General features: G+C 43.2%; 1 protein-coding gene across 3 annotated transcripts in view; it reads left to right on the top strand.

The window, feature by feature from the left end:
- Positions 1–18,009, top strand: part of Rnf157 (ring finger protein 157) — a 67,658-nt gene that overhangs the window by 1,032 nt on the left and 48,617 nt on the right. For all 3 annotated transcript variants that reach the window (XM_055592155.1, XM_055592156.1, XM_055592157.1), the window contains exon 2: positions 16,849–16,967. In XM_055592155.1, coding sequence (XP_055448130.1) covers positions 16,849–16,967 — 119 coding nt within the window. The remainder of the gene's footprint in view (positions 1–16,848; positions 16,968–18,009) is intronic.

The following is an 18,009-nucleotide window of genomic DNA, read 5'->3' as shown; positions in this document are numbered from 1 at the left end:
TATTATTATTATTATTATTATTATTATTATTATTATTATTATTATTACTATTTTGACTTGCTGTCCTCAAGGCCCCATGTCCACCACTTTTCCCTGTGGCTTGAGGACCTGATGGGGATTTTGATGGTGGCAGAGTGAGCGAGGTGTCAGAATTGGAGAGGATCCCATTCTCCGTTGGGTAGAATAAAGACATGCTAATGAGTCGAGCTGATTTCTCAGCGGTACATCCAGTTTCTGCCAGGTGGAAGCTGGGACCAGACAATGAACCTGCCTCCCTGCGGCGCGTGTGCCGGCAGCTCTGTTTCTCACTGTCTTTGTGCCAAAGAAATGAGCCCTTGCAGAAATGAGTAAGGACTGCTTTAGAAAGGGCTGAGAAAAAGCTGCGCATCGTTCGCATCGTTAGTGTTTTAATTAATAAACCTCTTGCTAATTATGATTGTAAGGTTACTTTTATTAAAAAAAAATGCATCTTAGCACCTTGGAGGCTGAGGCAGGAGGATTGTTAAATTTGGGGTCAGCGGGACTGACTCAAGATAAAACCACATATGGGGACTAACAATGGTAGATGTCTGAAAGGCTCTTCCCAAAGGGAGATAGGAGAAATACAATTTGTGGACAATAAGAGAATAATGGACCAAACTAAAACTTTTTGGGGGGTGGGGGGATGAGACCAGTATTTGAGACAGGGTCTCACACTATAGGTCAGGCTGTCCTGAAACTCACTATGTAGCCTTGGGGAGCCATAAATGTGAGGCAATCCAACACTAGGATTACAAGCATGAGCCACAACATCCATCTCCAAAGCCTTTCTTAACTAACACATTCAGTATTTAACGGTCAGAATAATGCTCCCCACTCTACCAGCCTTTGAAAAGTCTTACCTACTTTCAACTCATTTTTACCTTTTCCTTTTGCTTATTTTGAAAGAGTCTTACTTAGCACAGGCTGACCTCAGACTAATTTTTGTAACCAAGAGTGACCTTGAACTTCTGATCCTCTCAAGTACTGAGTACCACCAAGCTGAGTATAATCTGTTTGATTATATGTTTCTTATATGCTGAGGCAAACACTCTTACCAACTAAGCTATACCTGCAGCTAGGAACATCGAAATGTTTGTTTGTTTGAAAAAGTCTTTCTGTTGGCATTAATTTTTCTGTTTTCTTTGTTCCTCCTTTCCTTTTGTTTAAATAGGGATCAATATATAGCCCTGGCTGGCCTGGAACACACTATGTAGTCCAAGATGGTCTGGAACTCAGAGATCTGTATGTCTCTGTATCAAGTGCTGGGATAGACATTCACTAGTTTTTCCTTTTTCCTTGCTTGGTCTTAAACTTAAAAACAAAAATCTATTTTTCCCCTTTGAGATAAGGGCTTCTATAGCCCAGGCTGGCCTTAAACGCATGATATAGCCAAATAACCTTGAACTTGTGATTCTCTTGCCTCTGCCTCTCAAGGCATGTACCATTAATCCTATCTCCTTTCTCGGTGTCCTAGGTGATGGGACTACAGGCATGAAGCACCACACCTCTGATTTTAGACTCTTTTGGTTGATTTTAGTTTCTTTTTGCTTGGTATTGATGGTGAGCAAACCCAGGACCTTCTTCTGCATGGTGCTCAGCAAGTGAGTTAGGTTGTCTGACAGCTTTGGTCTACTTGACTTGAATGTCTACTGTGTCCTTGTGTTTTACTTCGCACCCCCAAATCCTTCACAGCAATAATGAGACTGGTGTTTGGACAAACCATAGGATATTATCGCCTAGGCAAGTTGACATAAACAATGTAAACATGGTGCTATCTTAAAAAAAATAAAAATTGATGCTGGGTGAGTTGACAAACACCTGTAATCCCAGTAATCCAGATCTTTGTGAGTTCAAGGCCAGCCTGGTCTAAAGCAAGTCCAGGACAGCCCAGGCTACACTGAAAAACCCTTTTTTGAAAAACCAAAAAACAAAACAAAAATTTGTTTTATTTTGCATTATGTTCACGTGTGAGGGTATGTGTGTGAATATGGATGTCTGCAGAGGCACTGGATCCTTGGACTGGAGTTATAGGCCTACAATCAATTGTAAGCTACCCAGTGTGGGTGCTGGGAACTGGATTTGGGTCCTCTGCAAGAGCAGTATGGGCTTTCTCTTTTAATCCTCTCTCTCTCTCTCTCTCTCCTTTTGAGTCAAGATTTTACCATATCAATCAGGAACTGTTAATACCCCTGCCTCAGGGTCTAGAGTAATGAGGGATTACTGTGAATACTTGTTTCAATTTTTCTTGGCTAACCTAGAATTTTAGTTGTTTCAAGAGTGCTGAAACACATTAAAAAAAAAATTTAATAACTAAGCCAGCTGTGGTGGCACATGCCTGTAATCCTAGTGGCCAGGGAGGGAGAGGCAGGTGGATCACTGTGAGTTCCAAAACAGCCAGATCTATAAAGCGAGTCCAGGACATACACAGAGAAACCCTGCTCCAAAACAAACAAACAAACAAGCGAATATTGGGTAACCAAGCAAGTTCTATTCTCTTAGTCTGAGTTCTGTTTAATAGATGACATCTAATATACCATACCAATGGAATAAGTTGCAAAAGCTACATGATTTCTTTTCTTTCTTTCTTTCTTTCTCTCTCCCCTTCCTTCCTTCCTTCCATCCTTCCTTCCTTCCTTCCTTCCTTCCTTCCTTTCTTTTTTTTTTTTGAGACAAGGTTTCTCTGTGTAGCCTTGGCAGTCCTGGAGACCAGGCCATCCTCAAACTCACAGAGATCTGCCTGCCTCTGCCTCCTGAGTGCTGGGATTATAGGCTTGCGCCACTGCACCTGTCTTTAAGCTACACAGATTTTATCAGTGGACTCAGACAACACATTTGCTAGAACCCCTGCCCATTTGTGATTAAAAAGCAAACGACACTTGCCAAGTTAGACCCAGAAAGGAACTTCTCAAGCTAATGAAGGACACCCATAGGCAATAGACATCAATAGGCGATAGTGAACACTTCCCTGCTAATACAAGAACAAGGAAAAAATGCCGCTTTTGACATTCAGTTTTTCTTTTTTTTTTCCAAGACAGGGTTTCATGCCTCCCAGGCTGGCCTTGAACCTACTATGTGGCTGAGGAAGACTTTGAACTCCTTGACGTCCTGCACACACCCCAAGTATTAGGATTACAGGCATGAGAGTGAATCCAGGGCTCCATTTGTATGCGAGATGGGAGGCAAGCATTCGACCAACTAGGATGGATCCACAGTCACACACACACACACCATACTTGCCTTTCTGGGAGAGTCTTCTGTAGCCCAGGCTGGCCTGGGATGCAGCTAAGGATAACCTGGAATTCTTGATTTAAAAATAAATAATATAAAGGACAGGAAAGCTGGCTCAACAGTGAATAGCACTAGATGCTTGCTCTTTTGAAGACACTGTTCAATTCCTAGTACCTAGATGGTGGCTCACAACCATTCTTGATTCCATCTTCAGGGCAACCAATAAACTCTTCTGACCTCCTTAGGCACCAGGTATAAACGTGGTATACAGACATACATGCAAGCAAAAGACCCATACACATTAAAAAACCAAAACAACAACAAAACCCTTTAAAACCTCAAAAATAACCCAAAGATAGAGAAAGCAATAAAACACGAGGGATGGGAATACAGCTGAATGGTAGAGTGCTTGCCCAAGGCCCTGGGTGCAGTTCCCAGTGCGATTACAAATGCCCTTAAGACAAGCTGGAGGAAAAGGTCAACAGTTAAGCGCTCACAGTGCTCTCACAGAGGACTGAACCTCAATCCTCAGCACCCATATGAGGTGCCACCTGTAGCCTCAGCGCCAGAGACTCTAATACCCTTTTTTGAACTCCTTGGGCATCCTCTCATGTGCACCCACACAGGCATACACAAAGACACAGACACACATTTTTAAAAATTAAATCTTTTTAAAAGATATTTTAAAAGACAGTATGGTATTGGTGCAACAAAGGCATATTTTAGATCAATGGGAGAAAATTCTGAGCCAGGAATAAATACATTTATTATCAGTTGACCTGTTTTTTGAGAGAGAAAGTCTCATGGATTCATGTAGTCCATACTGGCTTTGGACTCCTGTTTTTTTTTTACATGCTACCTGTGAAGCATTGGGATTACTGAATTTGTTGAAAACCATTTGTGGGGAGGAAAAACATTGCAGTGGAGAAAGTCTTTTCAACAAATAGTGCTGGGATTCTTTAATATTAACAGATAATGAAGTGGTCTCAGACCCTTTATGAGCTGGAAGGTAGCTCAGTGGCAGAGTACTTGCTTTGGATGTGCAGGCACTGACACCAGCAGGGCTGAGGACTTAAGATGTTTTCTTTACGTCACCAAAAATGTAACTCAAAATGGACTATAGTGTAAGAAGACAAAAAAAGAAAAAGAAAAAGCAAGAAGTCAGAGAATGGAAGCGAACATTTCAAGTCATGCATATAGTAAAGGGTTTTCATCTAGAATACACGAAGAACTTTACAACCTGGGACTAGAACAACAGCCCACATAGCTGGACGTGATGGCTCATGCTACTGGTACTCGGGAGGCACAGCAGATGGACCTCAGTGAACTCAAGGCCAACCAGGACCAAATAGTCAGACTCCTTTCTTCTTTTCGTTGTTGGTTTGGTTTGTTTTTTGTTTTTTTTTTTTTTTTTGAGGCAAGGTTTCTCTGTGTAGCCATGGCACTCCCTCTGTAGACCAGGCCGGCCTTAAACTCACAGACATCCACCTGCTTCTGCTTCCCGAGTGCTGGGATTAAAGGTGTGTATGGTGAGACCCTGTCTTAAAAAAGAAAAAAAAAAGTACCTAATAGACATTTCTCAAAAAAAAAAAAAAAATCAACAGTGTCTGATAAACACGTATAAGGACACAGTATTTACCCTTGGGGTAAAGCTGGGTACGGTGACTCATGCCTGTAATCCCAGTTCTCAGGAGGCCAATGCAGGAAAAGTCTAAGACTAGCCTGGGTTACAGAAATCTATCTTGCCCCCTCCCAAAAGTAAGGTGCAACTAGGTAATAAGTCCCATCCAGTAGGCTAGCTGTTAACTGAAACACAGAGTGGTAACTAACCAGTGTTGGTAACGATGTGGAGAGAAAGAAACCTGGAACCCTCCCCACAAGACATGGAGGCTCACAGAGCATTGAAGAACATAGGAGGAACACTTCAATGTTGATGGACAGCCTGGGATACATAATAAGTTCCAGGTTAGCCTGGGCTAGTATGAGACCCAGCATCAAAACCAAACAAAAAAAGAAAAACAGTTTTGAGCTATTTTAGAATTTCTCAAGAGGCCAGTTATTGTATGACTCAGCAGTCATACCACTTCTTGTGTATGCCCAAGACCAAAAAGCATAAATTCACACAAAATGTACATACCATTTTTTTCATAATAGTGAAAGGTAGAAATTACTCAGATGATGAACGGAACAAGTGAGTAAACATGATGAGTATAGACAGTAGAATATTACTAGGTAGTGAAAGGAGTGGAACACTGGGATAGTTGCTTCAGCATGAATTACCCTTGCAAACCCTTGCTAAGTGAAAGATAGAATATTCAAAGTGTCACACATTATATACTATATGAAATGTCGAAAGGGAAAGCAGTCCAGAGACAGAAAGATTGACCAGAAGCTGAGGAGTAGAAGGGAAGAATGACCGTTAATGGGTTTCTCTTGGAGTGTTAAAAGTGTTCTAGTGCAGGAGAGAGGAGGTTAAGAGTACTGTTTGCTCTTCCTGAGGTCCTGAGTTCAATTCCCAGCAACCACATGGTGGCTCACAAACATCTCTACCCTTTACTGCCCTCTTCTGGCATGCAGGTGCACATGCAGATAGAGCACTCATACACAAAAATAAATAAATGAAATATTTTTTTAAAAAAATCTTATTTATTTATTTATTTATTTATTTATTATGCTTACAATATACACCTGCAGGCCAGAAGAGGGTCCCAGATATATTATAGATGGCTGTGAGCCACCATGTGGTTGCTGGGAATTGAACTCAAGACCTCAGGAAGAGCAGCCAGTGCTCTTAACCTCTGAGCCATCTCTCCAGCCCAATAAAATCTTTTTTAAAATGTTCTAAAATTAGATAAGAGTGGTGCTCAGCATCCCCCCCCCCCGAATATACTACAAACCACATACTCTATATTTGACACACACACATACATATTCAAGTCATATATATATTTATATATTTGGGGGGGTTAAGGGCCCATGTAGCTCAGGCTGGCCTTGAACTTACTTTGCAGGTGAAGATAGATCTTTTTCTATCTTTTTTTAAAGAATATTATTGTTTTTTAAATTAGGGTATTTATTTATCTATTTATTTGTTTAGGGTTTTTCAAGACAGGGTTTCTCTGTGTAGCCCTAGGATGTCCTGGAACTTGCTCTATTGACCAGACTGGCCTTGAACTCACAGATATCCCCCTGCTCCTGCCTCTGCCTCTGCCTCCTCATGCTGGGATCAAAGATATGTGTCACCACCAGCTAAGATTTGATTTTTATTTTATGTACATTGGTGTTTTGCCTGCATGTATTTCTATGTGAGGGTGTCAGATCACATGAAACTGACATTACAGACAGACAATTGAGAGCTGCTGTGTGGCTGCTGGGAATTGAACCTGGGTCCTCTGGAAGAGCAGCCAGTGCTCTTAACCCCTGAGCGATCTCTCCAACTCCAGTAAGGGTTGATCTTGCTTCCACCTCCTAAGTGCTGGGCTTATAAACATGTGTCACTATACCTGGATTATACAGTTTAAATTAGGTTAAATATATGGTATGGCAGTTACATTTCAAACCTAAAGGTACTAGTTAGATGCAAAGTCATGGAAGATATAGGAGAAACTATTTGATTTGGATTATACAAAAAGTTAGAAATTATGCCAAAAGCACAATCCAATGACATCTTTTTGTTGTCTCAATACTGGGAATTTAACTCAAACCTTATAAATGCTAAGAAAGTGTTCTGCCACTGAGCTATATTCCCAGCTCTCAAAAGCATAACCTACATATGTAAAACACCAATAAATTGGATTCCTTCAAAATTAAAAAACAACCCCCCCCATGCATTTCAAAAGGCATTGAAAGATCCCCGGAGGGTATCTTCCGTCAGAGAGACCCCCTCCCAAGGAACAACGAGTCCATTCGGATGCAAACAGCAAGAGGCTTTTATTTTGATACACGGGTACCCGGGGCGAAAAGTCATTCGGGAGACTTCCGCGCCCCCTAGATGGGAAGCTGGGGTTTTTATAGGGTTTTAGAGCAGAAGCACTGGTACAGAAGCGAGAAGCATGGTTACAGGGGGCTGATTGGTACATTTTCATGAGACCACGATTTGCGTCAAAGTTTGGCAGGGGCACCAAGATTCCAGGAACTGGGTGGTCAAGGGGGCTATGATGACCCCTTGACGTGGCCCGCCACCTGTTATTTTGTTTTTCTCTATCTTAACTGAAACAGTCTCACAGATATCCATGAGGGTGATTAACACAAACTGTTTTTAGTTTGACTGGGGCAGCCTGACCACAGATATCCCAAGTGGGTGACACAGCTAGGATTTCTCAGTAATTTTCCAGTTTCTCATCTGGCCTTTAGAGTTTTATAAAACAGTGGTGTCTCACAAAATGGCGTTAGCTATGTTTAACTTAGGGTAAGGTAGGGGTCTTTCAGCATTAAGAGAGGCGGGAAGTAATAGCACATACTTTTAATCCCGGCACGTGGGGAGGCAGAGGCAGGCTGATCTCTGTGAGTTCTAGACCAGCCTGGTCTATAGAGTGAGTTCCAGAACAGTCAGCACTACACAGAAAAACCCTGTTTCAAAGAGTAAACTAAACCAAACAACAAAAGAAAGAGCTAGAGAGATGGCTTGGTGGATGAGAGCACACTGCGCTTCCAGAGGACCCATCCACGCATGCACGTTAAATACCCAGCACCCACACCGGGCAACTCCCTGCTCTCTAACTCTAGCCCTGGGGGAGCCAGCGTCCTCTTCTGGCCTTTCTGGGCTCTAGCATGACATGAGCATACCCACACAAAGATTCCCACATACGTATCGCTTAAAATAGTACTATAAATTTTTAGAAAAAAGACACTGGAGCCTGCCAGGGGTAGCACACACCTTTAATCTCAGAGGTAGGGGGAGCTCTGTGAGTCCAAGGCCAGTCTGGTCTACAGAGTTCCAGGACAGCCAGGGTTTTACAGACCCTATCTTGAGAAACAACATCAAAAACAAAACAAACAAAAACAAACAAACAAACAAACAAAAAGAAAGACATTGGGGTGGAATGGAGGCTCAGTGCTCAAAAGCACATTCTGTTCTTCCAGAGGACCTGAGTTCAGTTCCCAGCACCTACAGCAGGAGGTCTGTAACTCCAGCTCCAGGAGATCCAACGCTGGCCTCTGCAGGCACCTGCACTCACATGCACATATACATATAATTAAAAGTAACAAAAATAACTTTTAAAAAGAACATTGAGGAGATGAAAAACAAGGCATAGAGAGATATAATTACTATGGAAATGCTTCTGACAGCCCGCAGTGGTGATCACTGAAAAGCATAGTGATAGAAATCCTGTAGAAAACGTCCATAAGGAAAAAGTCAGGCTTGGTAGTGCTTGCCTGTAATCCCAGCACTTAGGAGGTGAACACAAGAGGGTCAGCAAGGTCATCCTTGTCTAGAAGGCAGGTTGGAGGCCAGCCTGGACTATGCAAGATCCTGTCTCAAACACCTCCCCCACAAACCAAACAAAACCCCTCAACTTCAGTGAGATGCCACTTTATACCCTAAAATTAAAAAAAAAATGCCTAAAATAAAAAAAGCAGACAGAAATAACCCTTATAAGTTGCTAAGGGAAAATGGTACAGTCACTCTGTACTCTGGAAAGAATTTGGCAGTCTTTTAAATTAGCCCTTAAATGTTAAATATGGGGTAGTAAGATGTCTCAATGGATAAAGATGACTGATATTTTGAGTTCAAGCCTGGGGACCACAGTGTAGAAAAAAGAACTGACTCCCAGCAATTGTCTTTTGATATCCACACATGAGCTATGGTACTTATGTGTTTGTGCACATAAATGAACATTTTAAATGTAATTAAATGTTAAAGATAAATTTGGCTTTTGACCTATCGATTCTGTTCCTGCAAATCAGTCCAAAAGAAATAAAAATAGGGATTGGGGAGATGGCTTAGTTGTTAAAGTACTTACCAAGCAAGCCTAAGGACCCAGTCCGGATGCCCAGTACCCACGTAAAAAGCCAGGCACGAGAGTATGTGTGATCCCAGCCCTGGGGAGGCAGAGATAGGTGGGTGCACCCCTGGGACTTGGTGACCAACCTGCCTAGCATACTTGGAGAGTTGCAGGCCAGTTAGTGACCTAATCTCAAAAAACAAGGCCATATTCTGGTTGTTGTTTAGATTAACTAAATCTTTAACTTTTTTTATCTGAAGATTTCTGTTGAGAAAAACAAGCAGGAAGATTGATGCAATGGTTCCTCAGTTGTATCATCTCAGATTTACCTCTGACTTCTGGCCACACACACCCCCACGCACACACATGCACACACACACGCACACACATACACACACACACACGCACACCCCACCCTCAACATACATATACTATATGGTGATGAAGACCTTTAATCCCATCATTGGATCTCTGTGAGGATTTAATCTTAATAAGATTTTTTGTTTTTTGAAACAGTTTCCCTTTGTAGCTTTGACTGACCTAGAAATCGCTCTGTAGACCTGGCTGGCCATGAACTCTCAGAGACCCACCTGCCTCTCACTCCCCAGTGCTGGGATTAAAGCTGTGTACCATCACTGCTCAGCTTTAAGATGATTTCAATCAAAAAATAAATCAACACAGCTTGGTTCCTCTCATGTTTGGCCTATCGTGTATGCCATTTCCTTGTTGTTTGTTTGTGATGTCACTGTGTATACACGTTGGCTGTGAACTTGGTGAGTGGCCTAGGCCGGCCTCAAACTCCCCATCCTCCAATGACCACCTTTAAGTGCTGGAATGACAGGTCTATGCACCCATCCACACTCTGCACCTGGCCCATCTGCCAAACTTCACTTCTCAGGACCAGTCTAGGAGAACTTCATGCCAACTGACTAGCTGTTAGTCTCTGATCTCTCAAAGACATTCTCCGTCTCCCGCCATTATGCGTGCTGCTCTCTGCACTGGCCTACTTGAGACTAGCTGGCCTTTAAAGTCTACCCTCAATGCATTTGCTCCTTATACTTCCATCCTTTCAGAGATTGACTAAACAGTCAAATATATGAGCATGTGGGGCTCATTCTCATTCAAACCACCACAACCAGTAATTCCAGCTTTTGGGAAGCTGAGGCAGGAGGATTGCTCCAGTTTCAAGGCTAGCTTGGGGCATCTAGTAAGTACCAGGTCATCAGGACTTTCTAGCAGATCTTGTCTCAGAACCCCCCCCCACCGCTGCGCACTGTCCTCAGCACTACATCCCTCCTGTTCTCCGTCTCTGTATTTTTGCTCCTGCTCCGCATCTCACAGAAGCACAGGGCACAGCCTCGTGTCTGCCTTCTTTCTCTGAGCTTGTTTGGAAAGGTTAGTTGTGTTCTTTGGCATGTGTCAGAAGCTCATTCCTGTAAGTCACTGAACATGTTGTATTGTAGGAGCATAACATTTCAAAATTTAAAAATTAGAGCTGGAAAAGCAGCTCGGTGTAGACTGCTTCCCTAACATCTGTGGGGCACTAGGCTTGTTTCTCAGCGTAGCAAAAATAATAAATGTTCATAAAGAAAAACCTGCCATATTTTGTTTATCCACTGACTGATTAATGGACGTTGGACCATTCAAGTGTAACTTACTATTAAAAGCAACAGTACAGGGCTAGAGAGATGTCTTAGTGGTTAGCAGCTCTTGCTGCCCTTCCAAAGGACCTGTGTTCTATTCCCACGGTAGTTTTAACCAGACGTGGTGGCTATATCCCAGCACTCATGGAGACAGAGGCAGTGGGTCACTGTGAGTTCAAGGCCAGCCTGTTCTGCAAAGCGAGTCCAGGATACCCAGGGCTACACAAATAAACCCTGTTGTTTTGGGGGGGTGAGATAAAGAGACTAACCTACATTGTAGTTTACAATTGTCTGTAATTCTACCTTCAGGAGTCTCAGTGCCCTCATCTGGTCTCCTTAGGTACTAGGCACACATGTGGTCCCCATACATACATGAAGGACATTTATACACATAAAATTAAAATTTTTAAATGTAAATTTTTTTAAACACAATGGTACAAGCTGGGCACAGCAGCACATGCCTATAATCCCAGCACTTGGTGAGGCAGAGGCAGGTGCGTCTCTGTGAGTTCGAGGCCAGCCTGGTCTACAAAGTGGGTTCAGGACAGCCAACGCTACATAGAGAAACCCTGTCTCAAAAAACCAAAACAAACAAACAAACAAACAAAACAAACATAATGACACTCTGAACATCTGCATGTTTTTGAGAATACATGTATTTTCATTTTTACATGTTTCCATATATATGAGCTATGTGTGTTCATGCATGTGCATGTACACATGTCTGCTTTCCTGTGGGACCAACCTTAGTTTTAGAGACAGGCTCTTTCACTGAACCTGACGTTTATCAATTTAGCTGGCTGGTGGGTCAGTGAGCGCCAACAATCCACCTGCCTTTGCTTTCCCAGTGCTGGGACTGCAAGCATGCACCACTATTTTCAGCTCATTACCTGGGTTCTGGGAGTCAAACTCAGGTCCTCACACTCTCATGGGATCAGTCCCTTTCCTTCTCATGTCCAACCGCTTCCATTGCCTCTGAGACCTGGCCATCAACTGTCCTTCTTTTTACTAAAATGAAGAACATTTAGTGCATGACTAATTGGTTGATGCGGGTGCTGCCGCAGCTAACAACCGCCCTCCTTCATTTTTTGTTTGGTATTATTTATTTGTTTTGCGATAAGGTCTTCAAAATACAGGCTTCAGCTTAAAACAGAGCTAGATTTTATCCCAACGCTGGCATCTACCAGCTGTGTGGCCAAATTAAATTTATTGGGCTTTGTTCTTGAGCTACATTAAATAAAAAGTTATTTTTAAATACAGTTCCATTTTTTTTCAATAATCAAGTATACAGCTCCATTACTCCGAAAGTAAATAGTGCAAGATTAATATTTTCCACTCACCGGCCGGGTATTTGCTTATACTGTGACCTTAATAAGGGAAAAAAATGCAAAGAGAAGGCTTCCTGGCAAGAACAATTAACATGAGATAGCCACTGCTAAAATCTAAAATTATTTGCATGTCTGTCCTATACAATATAAAGTCCTTATTACTTGAAAACCGAAGGTTTGGGTTTGGAGTGTGCTTATTGCTTGTTGGGGTCTAAAGATGTTGTGTGGGGTTGCTCTGCTCTTTGGCGTGCTGCATCATTATGTGTTGGAAACCTCTGTGCTCTAAATTTTCTAAAAGGTTCAGAAGTCTTAGGCTTTCGTTTGTGAAATTTTAAATGGCGGTGCAGTCTTCTGTTTTATTTCCTGTTTTACTCTGGACAGGAGAGGGTTATTGAACTTACTGGTTCTTCCTCTAGGTAAGTAAAACAAAAGACTGCAGGTTGGCGTAGGAAACAAAATGTTTTTGAGACTACAGAGTCTGATTTACAATTCTTGTTTGCTTCTGTCAGAAAGGAAACCTTCCCTGAGCTTTATCAGTGTGAGCATTTTATCATCTCAGGCACTGTCCCTCTTTTCTGTAGCTCGGGACAGGAAAAGGAACAGCCAGATAGGTTCATGTCCTAAGATTGCCTGCAGGCACTGGCCTCTCTTCCATATGCACCCTTGAAACAGCACAGCTAACGTGTGTGTGTGTGTGTGTGTGTGTGTGTGTGTGTGTGTGTGTGTGTGTGTATGTGTGTGTGTGCATGTATTTATGCAGAGTTCACTCTATGAGAATCCACCTCTCTCTGATTGTCAAATGGAGTTGTGTTTGGGACAGGGATTTGGATTTGCACATTGTCTCTTTGCTTCTGCTGTTTCTCTGCCATGGTCTTCAGTCTCTGAGCTCTTTGATCCACAGACCTCTCACTGGGCCAAAGGCCGAGGTGCTGTATTGCAGATAACATTGAGTTCCATTTTTTGGTTGATGAGTATCTCCACCAAAAAAAAAAAAAAAAAAAAAAAAATTATTCCTCTTTTTTTTTTTTTTCAGGACAGGTTTCTCTGGGTAGCCCTGGCTTTCCTGGAACTCACAAAGATCTGCCTGCCTTTATGTTTGGGATTAAAGGCGTGCAAACCCTACTCTGCCCTGGAAAACCGTTTTTTAAATCTGTATTATTTGGCACTGATTTTAAATTTTGTGTATCAAAACTTGAGTTGAGAGTAGGAGGAGGGCAGGCTGTCCTTGAGCTCCTGGATGCAAGTGACCCCCCCTGCAGCTTCCTGTGTGTCTGTGACTACAGGCACACACTGCTGTGCTAGATGGTTTGCTGGGGTTTTGTTTTTGTTGGGGGGGGGTTGTTGTTGTTGTTTTATGGGATTTTAATATGTAGGCCGAACTGCCCTTGACCTGACAATCCATCTCCCTCTGTCTCCTGAGTGCTGGGGTTACAGTACCACCACACCAGGAGCCCTTAATTTTAATACAGGACAAAAACTGCATTTAGCTTTATGTATCTTTTTGAGACAGATTCTTAATATATAGCCTTGCTACCCTGGAACTCCCTGTGTAGCTGAGGCTGCCCTCAAACTCACAGAGATCCACCTGCTTCTGCCTCCTGAGTGCTGGGATTAACAGCATGCCACCACCATGCTTAGTCCTTTCTCTCATAAAACTGGTGAGATTGGCCAGGCCTGGTGACAAGACATGTCATCTCAGCACTTGGGAGGTAGAGGGAGGTAGAGAGCAGTTCAAGGTCATCCTCAGCTACCTAATGAATTTGAGTGCAACACGTCTAATGAGAGCCTGCCTCAAAAGAAAGAAAAGCAAAGGCCTTTCTAGTAGAGCCTGCTGCCTGCTTACCCTGGTGCCTCGGCCTCGTTAGTGCTCCTTGCCTGCTGGGTTGGGTCACTGCCCTCTGTAAACCAATCAATCCCAGTGACCTCCTGCCCCACATTCCTGCCTGACCGCTGCCAGGTCCCAAACTGAGCTCAGGCCGGATAACTGCAGTTACCAAAATGGCTTCCTAACAGTCCCTATTGGGGCCAGCCACACTACATGCTAATAACTAAGTAAGCAAGCAAACAAACAAATAAAGAGCTTGTCTTGTCTTCGAAGTGCTGAGGGTGGACCCAGGACCTTGCAGAGAAATGCTTTACCACTGAGCTACATCTCAGCTTTTAGGGTTTTGTTTCTTTGTTTTGGTTTTCAAGACTGGATCCCAGGCTATATAACTGCAAGCACACAGCACCACATCCAGCCAAAATCTTTTATTCTAATGTTGCCTAATGTCTAAGAAACATGTAATTCCTGATGTATAGAGCCAACAGTAATGGCTCAGTTTATTTGAGAAGACTGCTTTCTACGGAAGGCAGCCAGTCACCTCCTCCCTATTAATTATGCGCTTGGAAAATAGGGCCAGCAAGTGTGCGGCATGAATGATGGACAGTGATGCTGTCCCGGGGCGCATTGGACGCTGCTGTCCCTCTGGGTTCAGCAGGCTTCCTCAAGGAGAAGCTCACTGTTACTTTGATTTGGGCACCGCTACTCTCTGCAGATCTTTTTTTTCCTCATCATTAGTTTAAGAACTGCATCACTCTTTGGTGAGTGATCGTAGCCATGTGGTCAAGTTTAATAGTGTTTCTGGACTAAAGCACCATGTCTAGAAAGTAAGATCTGAATTTCCACTTCCTTTTTTCTGTTACAGCTGTCTTCTCCCTCTCTTCCTGTGGCTTCCCTATAGCCAAATTAAAACTTAGTTTTTCAGCTTGCTGAAAAAAAATCTCAAAAATCATAGCTGACTGGGAATTTAGATTCATCCTCAATGTATTATGAAAAAAGGCTTTGTGGTTGTAGAAGTTCTTTGTGTTAGTTTGAGAGTTGCGGTGTATGAGAGTAATGACAAAATGAGAGTATTGAGTTTTTTCTGTGGATAGTCTAGCTTAGAGTCAGATTAGAGAAATTTGAGGGTACACAGCATGGTACCACATGTCTGTAACCTTAGCCCTTGGGAAGTAGAGGCAGGAGTTCAAGGCCAGCCTCAGCTAAGTAAGCAAATTTGAGGCCAGCCTATACTCCATGAGACCCTGTCTCAAAAATAACCCCCAAACCAAGCAAACCAACCTCAGCTAAGTAAGCAAATTTGAGGCCAGCCTATACTCCATGAGACCAAGCAAACCAACAACCAACCAACCAACCAACCAAGAGGTTTGGAGTTGGAGGAATTTGCGTCCCTATCAAGTTAAACTATACCACTAGATCAGCAGTTCTCAGCCTTCCTAATGTTGCAACCCTTTAATACAGTTCCTTATGTTCTGGTGGCCCCAGCCATAAAATGATTTTCATTGCTACTTCATACTCACAATTTTGCTACTGTTATGAATCATGATTTAAATATCTGATATGCAAGATGGCGTCAGGTGAGCCCAGTGAAAAAGTTGTTGAACCCTTAGACGGGTTCTGCCCACATGCTGAGAACCTCTGCTCTAGGTGCTTGCCAGTGCCCCTAAGCCTCCTGTTTTGTCGACTGTGGAAATGACCTCACTTTGGAGTCCAAGCTGGCCGTGAACGCTGGACCCTTATGCTAGGATTGCAGGTATACACCATCATGCTGGCTCTACAGCAGGTTAGTGTGAAGAGGCTTCACACTTGGGCAGGATTATGGAGGCACAGAATGCCAATAGACTTCTGTGTGTGGGTATGAGTTACATTTAAAAAGACAGGCGAAGAGGATTTGTGTGTATAAATCTGCTCATACCTCTAGTTAAACTTGCAAATGCTCAGGAACCACCTCCAGGTGAGGTGGAAAATCAGGACCAGACTGAGCCTGGTGGTATATGCCTATAATCCTAGCACTTGGAAGGCTGAGGCAGGAGGCTCGTGAGTTCTAGGCATGCATGGGCTCCACAGAGTGGAACTCTGCCTCAAAAAATAAACAGGGGGCTTGTGGTGGTAGTGCATGCTTTTAGTCCCGATATTTAGGAGGTACATGCAGGCATATCTCTGTGACCAAGACTAGCCTGCTCTGAATAGCAAGTTCTAGCTCCTCATGGACTATGTAGACGAGACTCTGTCTCAAAAAACAAAGGCAAGCAGGGGCCAGGGAGATGACTTAGTTGTTAAAGTGCTTGCTATGTAACCATGAGGGCCCTTATCTCTTGAACCCATTTGAGAAACCTTGAGTGTGATTTGCTTGTAGACCCAGTGATGGAGAGTTAGAAACAGGTGGATTGCTGGGCTCACTGGCCAGTCAGCTTAGTCTAGTCAGTGAGCTGCAGGTCCCAATGATAGTGACCTCTGGCATGCACGTGTGCGTGTACACACAGACACACACACAGAGAGAGAGAGAGAAAGAGAAAGAGAGAGAGCATGAGAGAGAGCACAAGAGAGAGAAGAGAGAGTATACCCACCTAGACAAATGATCAGTAGCAAAATATAAACAGGTTCATGAGTGGACTTTATTGCCCTTTGGTTAATGACATTTTAGATCAAGATAAGGACTCAAGCTTGTTATGTTACGAGAACAGCAGTGGTCTCTTTGCTGTTTGGGGTTGTATGATGCGGTTCTGCTGACTTTGTGCCAGGGTCTGAGATCAGAAGAAATGTATCTGACTCTTGATGGAAGTCTTAACCTCTTCTTTTCTTGCAGCACGTTTTGCTCTGTCCAGTCTGATGTCTGATGCTTTTTGTTTGTCACTCTTCAGGCAGCTATTTTGCCAGCCACTTCATCATGGGAGGAGAGAAGTTTGACTCCACGCATCCGGAAGGTTACCTGTTTGGCGAGAACAGTGACCTGAACTTCTTGGGAAACAGGCCAGTGGCGGTAGGGGTATAATCTTTTTAACTGGCTGTGGGGCTCAGGGCTCAAGTGACCAGTTCAAACAGCCTTGTGAGAAACAGGTTTGCTGGTGCAACAGGGGTCTCCAGGAGCCAGGTGTCTTGATGTCACGAGGCTCTGGAGCTTGGAGCTCTCCTGAGGGTTTACACTTCTCCAAACAGCCCTAACCAGAACCCTTGCTTGTCCTCACTTGCATTCTTCCTTCATGGCACTTAGCACCCAGTTCCTGTTTATTTTTTGCATTCTCTGTTTAGTACTTCCCCATTTAGAAAGCAAGAACTGTGCTTACTGCTGTGTGCTACACCTAGCACACAGCCTGGCACAAAGCGATAAGCCTTGGTAAATATTTGTCGAGTGACTGAATGAGGTTTCCCTGATTTTTGAGTTGATCACAAGTAATGCCAGCACTTGGGAGGCTGTGGCAAGAGAATTGTTGTGAGTTAAAGGCCATTTTAGGTTACATAGTAAACTTTTAGGTTCGTTAAACCAGAGTACCATCTCTGCACTGGCACGGGACTTTGTAAGAGCAGCTGCCATGTGGCTGTTGAGTGGTTGCTGTGCTAAGGTCCAAACACTGTTCTCCACATGAAGACTTACCTGAAAGAGGAATTGCTGGCTTTGAGGGCCAGAAATTGAATCTAGGGCCTTATGAATGATAGATAAGGGCTACATCTCCAGGCCTCAGTGGACCCTTTTATTTTATTGGTTTTTTGAGATGGGGTCTTTGTTATGTAGTTTTGGCTGTCTGGAATTCTTTACGTAGACCAGGCTGGTCTTGAACTCACAGAACTCTACCTGCCTCTGCTTCCCAAGTGCTGGGATTAAAGGTGTGGACTACCATGCCCAGCTTTTATTTTTTTTAATCATTTATTTTTTATTTTTTTAATAGTTTATTTATTTTTTAATCGTTTCACTTGGTAGATCAGACTTTCCTGGAACTCACTATGTAGCCTAGAACTCGGCAATTTTTCTGCCTTGGCTTCCTGAATGCAGGATTGCAAGCCTGAGCTCCATGTCTGCCTGTCTC

The sequence above is a fragment of the Psammomys obesus genome, unplaced genomic scaffold (assembly GCF_907164565.1).
Source record: "Psammomys obesus unplaced genomic scaffold, mPsaObe1.curated_primary_1811, whole genome shotgun sequence".
NCBI classification, from domain to species: Eukaryota; Metazoa; Chordata; class Mammalia; order Rodentia; family Muridae; genus Psammomys; species Psammomys obesus.
The sequence above is the reverse complement of the archived record's forward strand: the minus strand, read 5'-3'. Positions and strand labels throughout refer to the sequence as shown.